General features: G+C 45.4%; 1 protein-coding gene across 1 annotated transcript in view; it reads left to right on the top strand.

Moving 5' to 3' along the window:
• The window catches only part of KLHL23 (kelch like family member 23), a 35,189-nt gene extending 28,843 nt beyond the window's left edge, over positions 1–6,346 (top strand). The window contains exon 4 of the mRNA XM_017854470.1: positions 6,235–6,346. Within this exon, the coding sequence (XP_017709959.1) occupies positions 6,235–6,332 (98 nt within the window). The 3' untranslated portion in view covers positions 6,333–6,346. The remainder of the gene's footprint in view (positions 1–6,234) is intronic.
• Positions 6,347–12,803: the final 6,457 nt, after the last annotated feature.

The raw sequence follows: 12,803 nt of genomic DNA, 5'->3' as shown, positions 1-12,803 counted from the left end.
CCNCCCGCCTCGGCCTCCCAAAGTGCTGGGATTACAGGCTTGAGCCACCGCGCCCGGCCGAGAGTATTTCATAATATCAAGTATTTAATAAGGTGTTTTAGCTATAGCAATTATTGTTTAACAGCTAAGAAATAGAGCGGTGTAAGAAAATAATATTTATAAAGTTATAAAATATCAATACTGATATTAAAACTTCATTAGGCCAGGTGTGGTGGTCACACCTATAATCCCAGCACTTTGGGAGGCCTAGGCTTGAGGATTACTTGAGGCCAGGAATTTAAGACCAGCCTGTGCAACTCTGTCTCTACAAAGAAATACAAAAAATTACCTGGGCGTGGTGGCACATGCCTGTAGTCCTAGCTACTTGAGAGGTTGAGGTGGGAGGATCACTTGAGCCCAGGAGTTTGGGGCTGCAGTGAGCTATGATCATGCCACCACACTCCAGCCTGGGTGACAGAGTGAGACCCTCTCTCTCTCAAAAAAAAAAAGGGCTTCATTGACTATCACAGTAGTAAAGGACACAACTTACCAATGCTTCACATTTGAAAGACTCAATATGAAATTAATTCTATTGTCGATAAATTAAATGAGAGGAATTTTCATTTTTATTGAGGGTAATAAAGCATCACCTAACATTATATACTAGTCCTTTTCTTATTTTATTTTATTTTATTTTTTTGAGACGGAGTTTCGCTCTTGTTGTCAGACTGGAGTGCAGTGGCGCCATCTAGGCTCACCGCCACCTCTGCCTCCTGGGTTCAAGCGATTCTCCTGCCTCAGCCTCCCACGTAGCTGGGACTACAGGTGTGCGCCACCACACCCAGCTAATTTTGTATTTTTAGTAGAGATGGGGTTTCTCCATGTTGGTCAGGCTGGTCTCAAACTCCTGACCTCAGGTGATCCCCCCCGCCTTGGCCTCCCAAAGTGCTGCAAATACAGGTGTGAGCCACAGTGCCTGGCCAAGATATACCAGTCCTTTTACAAAAGAAGACATATATGTGGCCAAAAAGCATATGAGAAAAAGGTCAGTATCACTGATCATTAGAGAAATGCAAATCAAAACCACAATGAGATACCATCTCACACCAGTTAGAATAGCTATTACTGGCCGGGCGCGGTGGCTCAAGCCTGTAATCCCAGCACTTTGGGAGTCCAAGGTGGGCGGATCACAAGGTCAGGAGATCGAGACCATCCTGGCTAACATGGTGAAACCCCGTCTCTACTAAAAAATACAAAAAACTAGCCGGGCGAGGTGGCGGGCGCCTGTAGTCCCAGCTACTCGGGAGGCTGAGGCAGGAGAATGGCGTGAACCCAGGAGGCGGAGCTTGCAGTGAGCTGAGATCTGGCCAGTGCACTCCAGCTTGGGAGACAGAGCGAGACTCCGTCTCAAAAAAAAAAAAAAAAAGAATAGCTATAACTAAAAAATGAAAAAATAACAGATGCTGGTGAGGTTGTGGAGAAAGGTCAGTGATACTGACCACCCCCCAACCTTTGTTCACTGGCATTTAAAAGTCAGGCTGGGCGTGTATAATCTGAACACTTTCAGGAGAGACTTGTGAAATACATCTTTCATTTGAAAGTTCACAGACAAACTCTGTTTCTAGTCTTTCCTGGACAGATAAATACATGAAAGTGGTACTTATGGTTTCCCGAAGGTGTGTTTCTGCAGCCCTCCTCTAACCCTTTATAGCTTTTCCCTCCTCACACCTTGACCATCAAGGAAATGAGTCGTACCTTCTTCCCTGTCTAGAGAATACAGGCCCTCCTTGTGCACGGGCAGACATTTGAGATAAGAGCTTTACTAGTTGTATGATTTTTTGAAAACTTTACTGTTAAATATGATACGAATACAGAAATCCACATGAGACAAACATACAGCTTAAGGAGTTATTGAAGGGCAACTACCTTGCAACTGGCATCCATGTCAGGAGAGAATACCTGCCAACTATCCCAGACACCCTCCACATGTACCTCCCAAACCCTTATTGATAACCTCTGTCTTCACTATGGGGATTATTTTCTTTCTCTTGGATATTATCCACCTGTATTATGAACATCCTGTGGCTGCTGTAAAAAATTAAACTAGATGGCAACAGAAATGTGTTCTCTCAAAGTTCTGGAGCCCAGAGGTCTGAAATCAAGGTGCCAGCAGGGCTGCACCCCTGGGAGACCTAGGGAAGAATCCATTCTTTCCCAGCATCCTGTGCCTGCTGGCATTCCTTGACTTGTGGCTACATCACTCCAGTCTCTGCTCCCTGGTCACATTGTCTCCTCCTCTTCCATCTGTGTCAAATCTCCCTCTGCCTAACTCTTATAAGGACACTTGTTGTTGGATTTAGGGCCACCAGGATAATCTAGGATGATTTTCTTTTCTTTTTTTTTTTTTTTGAGGCGGAGTCTTGCTCTGTTGCCAGGCTGGAGTGCAGAGGCAAGATCACTGCAACTTCGCCTCCTGGGTTCAAGTGATTCTTGTGCCTCAGCCTCCAGAGTAGCTGGGATTACAGGCATGTGCCATCACACCCAGGTAATTTTTGTATTTTTTTAGTACAGATGGGGTTTCACCATGTTGACCAGGATGGTCTAAATCTTGGATGGTCTCAACTCCTGACCTTGTGATCTGCCTGCCTCAGCATCCCAAAGTGCTGGGATTACAGGCATGAGCCACCATGCCCGGCTGGGTAGGTTTTTAAAAAATCATTATGTAATCATTTTTAAATCATTAAACATTTTTTTTTTTCCAGTCCACTGCAGTTACTCTTATTCATGCATGATTTATTCCATCTTGAGCCAGTGGAATCATCTGCAGATTGTTTCCAACTGCTTCAGTTAAAACCTTAATAGTTTTTGATAGCTTCTTTGCTACCTTGTGTAACAAGATGCTCCTGGCCCATTTTGTACAATTCCTCCCTGAAACTTGGAATGAACCATTTGTTTAAGCAGCGCTAGTTTCTTTTAGTCTCACTAACGTCTATAGTCTGGATGCTAGGGATGCTTATTGCTCCTGGATTGTTCGTTGTCGCTGGCCTAAAATTAAAATACATAATAACACAGGTTGGGTGTGGTGGCTCACACCTGTAATCCCAGCATTTTGAAAGGCCAAGGCAGGAGGATTGCATGAGCTCAGGAATTTGAGACCAGCCTGGGTGATATAGCTCACTAGAAATAATTCTAAAAGTTAGAGAAAAAAATACATAACACAAAAGCAGGAGAGGGGTATTAGAATTTAACATGTTTAAGGTTCTAGCATTGTCAGGGAAATGGTAAAAGCATCTTAACAACTATAGGTAGCCCTTTTTCCCACAGAAAGTATTCTGGTTCTCAAGGTACCTGGGATATCACATTATAACTCACTGCTTTATTCCATATCTCTCTCTCTCCCCCTCCCTCCCTCCCTCCCTCCCTCCCTCACACAGACATACCATTCTTAGAATAACAATGCCAACGTGCAGTTTGGGTATGAATTTTTGATAATTCCAGATTTATTTATTCAGTTAGTTTTGAGTTAGTTAGTTTTGAGACAGTCTCTCTGTCACCCAGGCTGGAGTGCAGTGGTATGATCTCGGCTCACTGCAACCTCTGCCTCCCAGACTCAAGCAATTCTTGTGCCTCAGCTTCTCGAGTAGCTGGGATTATAGGCATGCGCCACCACGCCTGGCTAATTTTTTGTAGAGACATGGTTTCACCATGTTTACCAGGCTGGTTTTGAACTCCTGACCTCAAGCGACCCACCTGCCTTGGCCTCCCAAAGTGCTAGGATTACAGGCGTGAGCCACCATGCCTGGCTGGATTTCTTAAACATTTCAATCAGAAAGCAGATGAGAAGGTAAGGTTGAAACTGGCAAGCTGCCACCTGAGACTTGATATTTTAGTAAGAAGAAAAGAATGGTATGGAATTCCAGCCAGAAATACTAAACATACATTAAAAGTAGGCAAGTTTAGAGCATTTTGTTCTTCATAAAATTTTTTAAAGGGTTGAATTAATATTTTATTGTCATTTATAATCGGATGGCAGTATAGTGGCAGTATAGTCTCCATACTTCTTGTAAATAAAAAAAATTACGAGTTCTAAATAGCCAATGGCTGGTTATATTTTCAGAAAACATGATTAGATTGATTGATTAATGGTTGCTTCAAGTTTTTTCTTATTAACTCCAGAAAATTCAACCACCTTTTGTCTCTTTTTTAAAAATTGTAAGGTTGGAAGGGCATGGTGGCACATGCCTGTAATCCCAGCACTTTGGGATGCCAAGGTGGGTGGGTCACTTGAGCTCAGAAATTTGACCAGCCTGGGCAATATGGCAAAACCTCATCTCTATTAAAAATACAAAAATTAGCCAGGTATGGTGGTGCACACCTGTAGTTCAAGCTACTTGGGAAGCTGAGGTGGGAGGATCGCTTAAGCCTTGGAGACAGAGATTGTAGTGAGCTGAGATTGTGCCACTGCACTCCAGCCTGGGTGACAGAAACCCTGTGTCAAACAAAACAAAACTGGAAGATTAGCATGTATTTGACTTCACACACTGAAGTGACATCCTGACAGTCACATCCATTTCAAGGAACATCATACTGGAGTACTTTTCAGAGAGGTGTCCTTCATAATTTCTGAAGGTCTTTGAAACAAGGTCTTTGTTAGAACTTCTTCTGCTTTTCTTTTCCCCAATTCCTAGTATAAGGCATTTATTCTCAGAGGTTCAGCTTTTAGAAAGACTCTTCCATGTAACATTTCTGCTTGTCCTACATGTTAGGAGGTCCAATCAACACACACACAAAATAGAAAAGTATTTTCCAGTATTTTTAACACAAAGTTACTGGTTTAAAAACATGTCTATTCCCTTTTATATCTGCTTTTAAAAGAAGTTAGGAAGACAAGGTAATGGAGCCCATAAGCTTTGTCTTCTTGAACAAGAAGAAACTTCTCTAAGAAAGTTTGGGGCAGGAATTACACACAGTTAAGAAGCCCCATGAATCCAAATATTTACTCAGCCTCACTAAAATGAGAGCATACAACTGGTTTATGAAATTATTAGAGCTGCCAAAGGGTTTGGAAGTGTACTCCAGGGGGCCAGCTGGGCTCAGAGTGGAGCAGGGTCAGGATGGACGAGGACATGCTGACCACCCTGAAGATCCTCATCTTCGTGAGAGTAGGGTGGGCAAGTTCCACTGCTCTTGAGGTCCACAGATGATACTTTTGACCTGGAACTTGCAGCAACAATAGCATGATGTGACTGCAAACAGTATGATTAGAATGTATGCCAGGTGGGCCGGGCGCGGTGGCTCAAGCCTGTAATCCCAGCACTTTGGGAGGCCGAGACGGGCGGATCACAAGGTCAGGAGATCGAGACCATCCTGGCTAACCTGGTGAAACCCCGTCTCTACTAAAAAAATACAAAAAACTAGCTGGGCGAGGTGGCAGGCGCCTGTAGTCCCAGCTACTCGGGAGGCTGAAGCAGGAGAATGGCGTAAACCCGGGAGGCGGAGCTTGCAGTGAGCTGAGATCCAGCCACTGCACTCCAGCCTGGGCGACAGAGCGAGACTCCGTCTCAAAAAAAAAAAAAAAAAAAAAGAAAAGAAACCAAACCCCAAAATTAAACAGGAAGATCAGTGTCTGTACTGAACAGCCCCATCTGGTGGACACAGGATTTGTGTTATTGACTTGAATGTTACCAAGAATTCACGATTCCTGGCATCCGTCGGTGTTAAGTAGCAAGAGCTGGATTAAGTACCAAATACAGTAAAGCAAACTCGGCTTTGAGGCAAGGACCCCTTGAAGTAGTCATGCAGTGCTTTTGTTACGGTTCTCGCAGCGAGTCTTCCTCATCCCTCCCACCTTCTTTTGGCCTCCTTGTAAACCTGAACCGCCAGGTACCTCAATTTTCTTCATGGCCAGACTGTTGTTGTTAAATGGGTGGAGGAAATGGGTGAGCCACTGCTTGCTCCGCACATTGTCCTCTGGGTGCTGGGTCTTCAGGTAGTACAGCAGCCGCATGGCTTTGACCCGCAGAAGTAACTGGCCCATTCCCAGGCTGTCCCCCAAGATGTGTCCTCCGAAGAAGCTGGTCAGGAAGACGAGATGCCCGCTGTGGTTGTAGATGGGGAAGGTGATGCTGCTCAGGTCAAGCGTTTTGTCCACCTGCCTGGCATGCAGGAGCGGGTTGGGGGACACAGAGAGCGGCTGGTGCCTCAGGGACACCTGCTGGTACTAGATCTGGCTTCGTCTCCCCTTGGGACCTGCAGGTCCTGCATCACACTGCCCAATTTACCGACTTCGGCAAAGATGTCTGGTTCCAGCTATAAGTCGCTGTGGGAGACCACCAAAATGGAGGCGAAATTGACCTTGGAGCTCCTGGAGAAGCGGTAGGAGTCGGTGGTGGGGAAATGGCCCTGCATGAAGCCCACTCAGCCTTGGCCAGGCTCCCCCCGGGGCGCATGGCTCCTCCGGATCTTCGTCCTCAGGCAGGTAAAGGGAGCCGCAGCGCAGCGCGGCCGGCAGCATCATGGGCGCCAGAGGAAGATGAGGGGTGCCCACCACCACCCCAGCCACTGGAAGGCGCGGGACAGTGGCCCCTTCAGGCGGTCGGCGTGGCAGTCGCGTGCAGACGGCTACGGATTCGGGGTTTCGCCCCAGCAGGGGTGCGTCCTTCCAACCCACGCCGGGTGGCTGCGGCCCCTTCTCCAGCTACGGTCGCCGCTCCGAGAGCTGCCCTGACTCCCAGCCCGGCCTCGCTTCGGTCCCTGGTCCTACACTGGGACCTCCACCGACCCGGACCCAGACTTTGAGCCACGCTGCCGCGGCCCGGCTCCGGCTTCCCCTCCGACTCTGACCGACTCCGCTCAGACTCCCGACCCGACTCCGGCTAGTCGCCCAGTCCCTCTTCCTGGGCGCCTACTCCAGCTCCCGCTTTGCCCCAGGCTCGGGTCCGGCTGCCCCACGACCTTAGAGGAACAGAAACTCATTTCCAGGAAGCACAGGCGGGACAGCAGGTGAAAAGGCCGCTGCGGGGAGCAGATCTCCGCCCCACGCGACGGTTTCCTGGAGACATTCTAGGGAGTCTGAGCTCTGGCCGCACACCGGGACGCAGAGGCGGCATTGGGAGCACGTGGCTGGCCCGGATGCCCAACGAATCTGAAATGTGTTTGAGGCGTGCCTGGACTCTCAGGGGTTCAGCAAACACAAGGAATGCTTCTTCAAGGCCATCAGATGCATGCCTATCCTACGGGACTTGTAATTTATTGGGAGAATTTGGGTGTTTCTCCCACACACAAATGCCATAGATATTCCACATGTCCTGAGTGACAGATATTACCTTACTTGTGGTTCACCCAGTAGCAGTTTCAGGTAAGACTTTTGTGAACCTGATACCCTTAACTTAGTTATTGTTTTTATTCTCTATCCATAAATGTAACATGTGCATACGTTCTCCTTGTGAAAGAAGTATAGAATGAAAAGTGTGGGAAAAAAATCTAAACCTCTTACCCATTCCTCTTAAAGGAAATGTTAAAAAGTGGGTCTACATCCTTACAAACCCTTTCTATGCAAGACATGCATATCAAAGATATAGCAAATACACCTTTTTCATAAATATTATTGTACTATTCATGTTATGCAGATTATATTTTTCATCTACAGTGGCAGAGGATTTGAACATGTCAGTGCAAATAAATTTATCTTATTTTTTAACTGCTCTATACTTTTCCAATGTATAAATGAAACATAATTTCATCAGAATCTTATTGATGGACTCATAGATTGTTTAGTCATTTGCTTTTATAAGTAGTGCTCAGTGAATGAATGTCTTTTATTTAACCTACACACAGGAGCCATATCTGTGAGATAATTTTTCAGAGTGGATTCACTAGGCTAAAGGATAGGTTCTTTTAAATTTTTAGAGCTATTGAAAGATTAAAATCCAAAGAAGTTGTATTAATTTATACCCTCATAAGCAATATATGAATTTGCCATAGCCTATCCCACAGTGTCAGCAAAGTGTTTGGTTTGTGCCACTGGTATCTTACTTTGGTTTAATTTTGAATGCATTGCTTAGCATCCTTATCTTTCCTTTTTTTTTTTTTTAGACGGAGTCTCACTCTGTCGCCCAGGCTGGAGGTGCAGTGGCGCAATCTCGGCTTACTGCAAGCTCCGCCTGCCAGGTTCACACCATTCTCCTGCCTCAGCCTCCCTAGTAGCTGGGACTACAGGCGCCTGCTGCCATGCCCGGCTAATTTTTTGTATTTTCAGTAGAGACGGGGTTTCACCGTGTTAGCCAGATTGGTCTCGATCTCCTGACCTTGTGATCCACCCACCTTGGCCTCCCAAAGTGCTGGGATTACAGGTGTGAGCCACCATGCTCGGCCTATCATTCCTTTTTGAGTGAATTTTCATATCTTGTGTGTGCCTATTTCATTCAGAAGTTTTCCCTATGGATTGCTGAGATTTTCTTCTTGTTTTATAGGAACCTTTATATTTTTTAAAAATGACCACCTTTCTTGTGATCAGAGTTACAAGCATCTCCCCATTTTGCTTATTGCCATGGCTTACTTTTGTAGTTCGATTAGCGAATACTTTTATGAGTTCCAAGTTTTTTGTTATAATACATTTTTCTTTTTTTGTGATTATAAAAAAATTACTAGAAAATTTAAACCAAAGTTGTGACCAATAGAAATGATCAATACTGGCTAGGTGTGGTGGCTCATTCCTGTAATCTCAGCATTTTGAGAGGCCAAGGCAGGAGGATTACTTGAGGCCAGGAGTTTGACACCAGGCTGGGCAACATAATGAGATCCCATCCTTAAAAAAAAAATTAGCCGGGCGCGGTGGCTCAAGCCTGTAATCCCAGCACTTTGGGAGGCCGAGACGGGCGGATCACGAGGTCAGGAGATCGAGACCATCCTGGCTAACACGGTGAAACCCCGTCTCTACTAAAAAATACAAAAAACTAGCCGGGCGAGGTGGCGGGCGCCTGTAGTCCCAGCTACTCGGGAGGCTGAGGCAGGAGAATGGCATAAACCCGGGAGGTGGAGCTTGCAGTGAGCTGAGATCCAGCCACTGCACTCCAGCCTGGGCGACAGAGCGAGACTCTGTCCTCAAAAAAAAAAAGTAAAAAAAAAAAAAGAGGGGCCGCGTGGCTAGCCTGTAATCCAGCACTTTGGAGGCGAGACGGCGGATCACGAGGTCAGGAATCGAGACCATCCTGCAACACGGCGTGAACCGTCTCTACTAAAAAACAAAAAAAAAAATACAAATGAATAGCCGGAATGCGCAGTGGGAGTGGCCTGAAGTCCCAGCTGCCCAGAGCCCTGAGCAGGAGAATGGCATAAACCCGGGAGGCATGAGGTTGCAGTGAGCTGAGATCTGGCCACTGGCACTACCAGCCTGGGCGCTCAGAGCAACTCCGTCTCAAAAAAAAAAGAGAAAAAAAAAATTAGTAGGCTGGGCTCAGTGGCTCACGCCTGTAATCCCAGCATTTTGGGAGGCTGAGGCGGGTGGATCACCTGAGGTCAGGACTTCGAGACCAGCCTGACCAACATGAGGAAACTCCGTCTCTACTAAAAATACAAAAATTAGCTGGGCATGGTGGTGCATGCCTGTAAGGAGAATCGCTGGAACCCAGGAGGTGGAGGTTGCAGTGAGCTGAGATTGCGCCATTGTACTCCAGCCTGGGTGACCGAGCAAGACTCTACCTCAAAAGAAAAAAAAAAATTAAACATTAGCCAGGTGTGATGGTGCACACCTGTGGTCCTAGCTACACAGGGGGCTGAGGTGGGAGGATTACGTGAGCTCAGGAGGTATAGGCTGCCGTAAGCTATGATTGTGCCACTGTACTCCAGCCTGGGTGACAGAGCAAGACCTTCTCTCACAAAAAAAAAAAAAAAGGAAATAAATAAAAGAAAGCAAGCAAGCAGAAATTATCATTACTGTCTTGGCTGGATACAACTACAATCTTCAAGTGTGTTTTGTAGCTTTGTATTCCCTATTTGAGTTTTTCATCTTGCATAGCTGTAATGTATTGAAAAGTAGTTCTAACTGGGCATCTTTCCATAGTGACATCCGCCTTCTATGAAACTCTGTGCTTTTATTCCATAAATTATAAATAAATATGTTATTGGCCATTACAATGGATGAGACAAAACTTTGAAATTTTTTTTCAATAAGGAAGCTCAAAGTTTGACAAGAAAACAACTGCAAAAATATAACAAAACATCTGCGGAAGTAGCACAGCATCCTGGCTCATAAAATCAGGATCGGAAACCATCAGTTTCCTTCCGGTTTCTGTCCCCTTTCTTGTCTGTAAAAACCAAATATTCAGGTCAGGCACAGTGGCTTATGGCTCTAGCCACAGCACTTTGGGAGACCCAAATGGGTGGATTGCTCGAGGCTAGGATTTCAAGACCAGCCTGGACAACGGGGCAAAACCCTATCTCTACAAACAATATAAAAAATCAGCCGGGAATTTTTTGTACAGTGTCATATACATGTACATGTCATGTCATGTACATGTCATGTCATGTACATGTAGTTCCAGCTACTTGGGAGACTGAGGTGGGAGGATCACCTGAGCCCAGGAGGTTGAGGCTACAGTGCGCCAAGATCGCACCACTGCACTCCAGCCTGGGTGACAGAGCAATACCCTGTCTCAAAAACAACAACAACAACAACAAAACAACCCCAAACATTTAGAAGAATTTAAGATGAGGGAAAGGAGAGCCACTCACCCAGTTCTCCAGTGACCTAGTGTCCCCAACTTGTAGAGCAGCTTTACTTCCAGTCTTGTGGCTACTTTGCAGTCAGTTCTTTGATTGGAGAAGTACCTTGCACTTTATACCAGACTTTTCTTATGAGCAGATAGTTACAGGTTAGTCTACAAGACATGGTGATCACGTCACTCCTCTGTTCACATCCCTGTGATGACTCCACATTTCACTCAGAGCTGAAGTCAAAGTCCTTACAATTATATGCATGTGTGCTACAACAACTCACACAAAGATGGACAGCCATAGGCCTGGGTGAAAGCTCAGAGAGTCTGGTTTCAAACAGGAAGATGGGAACAATGGATACTGTGACAACTGACAGTCTCTGCCAGACATTAAAATGCTATGAAGCCACTATAATTAAAATTATGGGCCAGCCACTGTGGCTGACACCTGTAATCCCAGCACTTCCGGAGGCCAAGGCAAGCAGATCACTTGAGGTCAGGAGTTCGAGACCAGCCTGGCCTACATGGCAAAATGCCATCTCCGCTAAAAATACAAAAATTAGCCAGGCATGGTGGTGCATGCCTGTAGTCCCAGCTACTTGGGAGGCTGAGGCAGGAGAATCACTTGAACCCATGAGGCGGAGGTTGCAGTGAGCCAAGATCGCACCACTCTACTACAGCCTGGGCAACAGAGCAAGACTCTCTCTCAAAAATAAAATAAAATTCTGCTGTGTTGATTTCAAAATAATGATCCCAGCTACCTGGGAGGCTGAGACATGAGATCCCCTAAACCCGGGAGGTGGAGGTTGCAGTGAGCCAATATTGTGCCACTGCACTCTAGCCTGGGTAACAGAGCGAGACTCTGTCTCAAAAAAAAAAAAAACAAAGTAAACAAGCAGATAAGCTAATTTTAAAGCGATAGTACTAAAAGACAATAACACAGAGCTATGACAATACAGAGTGGCTAAAATGGGAGAGGAGGAAGGATTATTTTTTCCAAGTTAATTTTTGGGGAGAGAGACAATTTATTAAACAAGCATATATATATGCCCCTCTGTGCCTACTCCTGTTGTGGACACTGGGCATAAAGCAACATAGAAGGTTAAATCTTTGTTCTCAAGAAGCTTAAGACATTCCATTGATACAGACTGACAATAAACAAACAAGCAAATTGATATTTAATATGCAGAGTCATATGCAGAGTCAGATTTACTGTGATACCCCAGCGGGGGCTGGTCATTGCTGAGGGCCATAGAATGTTCTAGGTGGCAAGTAGAAGCCAGGTTGCAACAACTACCTAGTTTTACATAAGCATTTCTAGTAAATTGCCTAAATAAATCTTAGAAGGAATAACTGAAGCTCCAAGACTCTAGCAATTTATGATTTATTTTCACATTCTTAATAAATATTCACTTTCATACTTAATTTTTTAATTGCAATTTTTATATTTTGTTTCTTTAAAAAGTGCCCCCCCATTATAAAAACGTCAGGCCCCACAAAACTTGGATGTTCCCATAATAAGATATCAGGTGGTAACAAGTTTTTTTGGTTTTTTTTGAGATGGAGTCTTGCTCTGTCCCCAGGCTGGAGTACAGTGGTGTGATCTTGGCTCACTGCAACCTCCACCTCCCGGGGTCAAGTGATTCTCCTGCATCAGCCGCCCAAGTGGCTGGGACTACAGGCACTCACCACCATGCCCAGCTAATTTTTGTATTTTTCGTAGAGATGGGGTTTCAACATGTTGGCCATGATGGCCTCGATCTTTTGACCTTGTGATCCACCCACCTCAGCCTCCCAAAGTGTTGGGATTATGGGCGTGAGCCACCATGGCCGGCTGGTAACAAGTTTTATGAAGAAAAATCAGAATGAAGATGATGGAGTAAAATTGTTGTGGGGGAGGTACTATTAATATGAGGTGGTCAGCAATGACCTCTCTAGTAGATGATGTTTGTCCTGAGCCCTGAAGGAAGCAAGCTATAACCTTGGAAACAGTAGATACATCAAAGGCCCTGAGGCATGTGTACTATGAAGCCATCTATAGACTTATTACCTAAGAGGATGTTCCCTAGGCTAAATTAATTCTTTTAGAATATTTTATGTCTCCAAAATCAA

This window comes from Rhinopithecus bieti, unplaced genomic scaffold, assembly GCF_001698545.2.
Source record: "Rhinopithecus bieti isolate Rb0 unplaced genomic scaffold, ASM169854v2 scaffold_37314, whole genome shotgun sequence".
Lineage (NCBI taxonomy): Eukaryota > Metazoa > Chordata > Mammalia > Primates > Cercopithecidae > Rhinopithecus > Rhinopithecus bieti.
The sequence above is the reverse complement of the archived record's forward strand: the minus strand, read 5'-3'. Positions and strand labels throughout refer to the sequence as shown.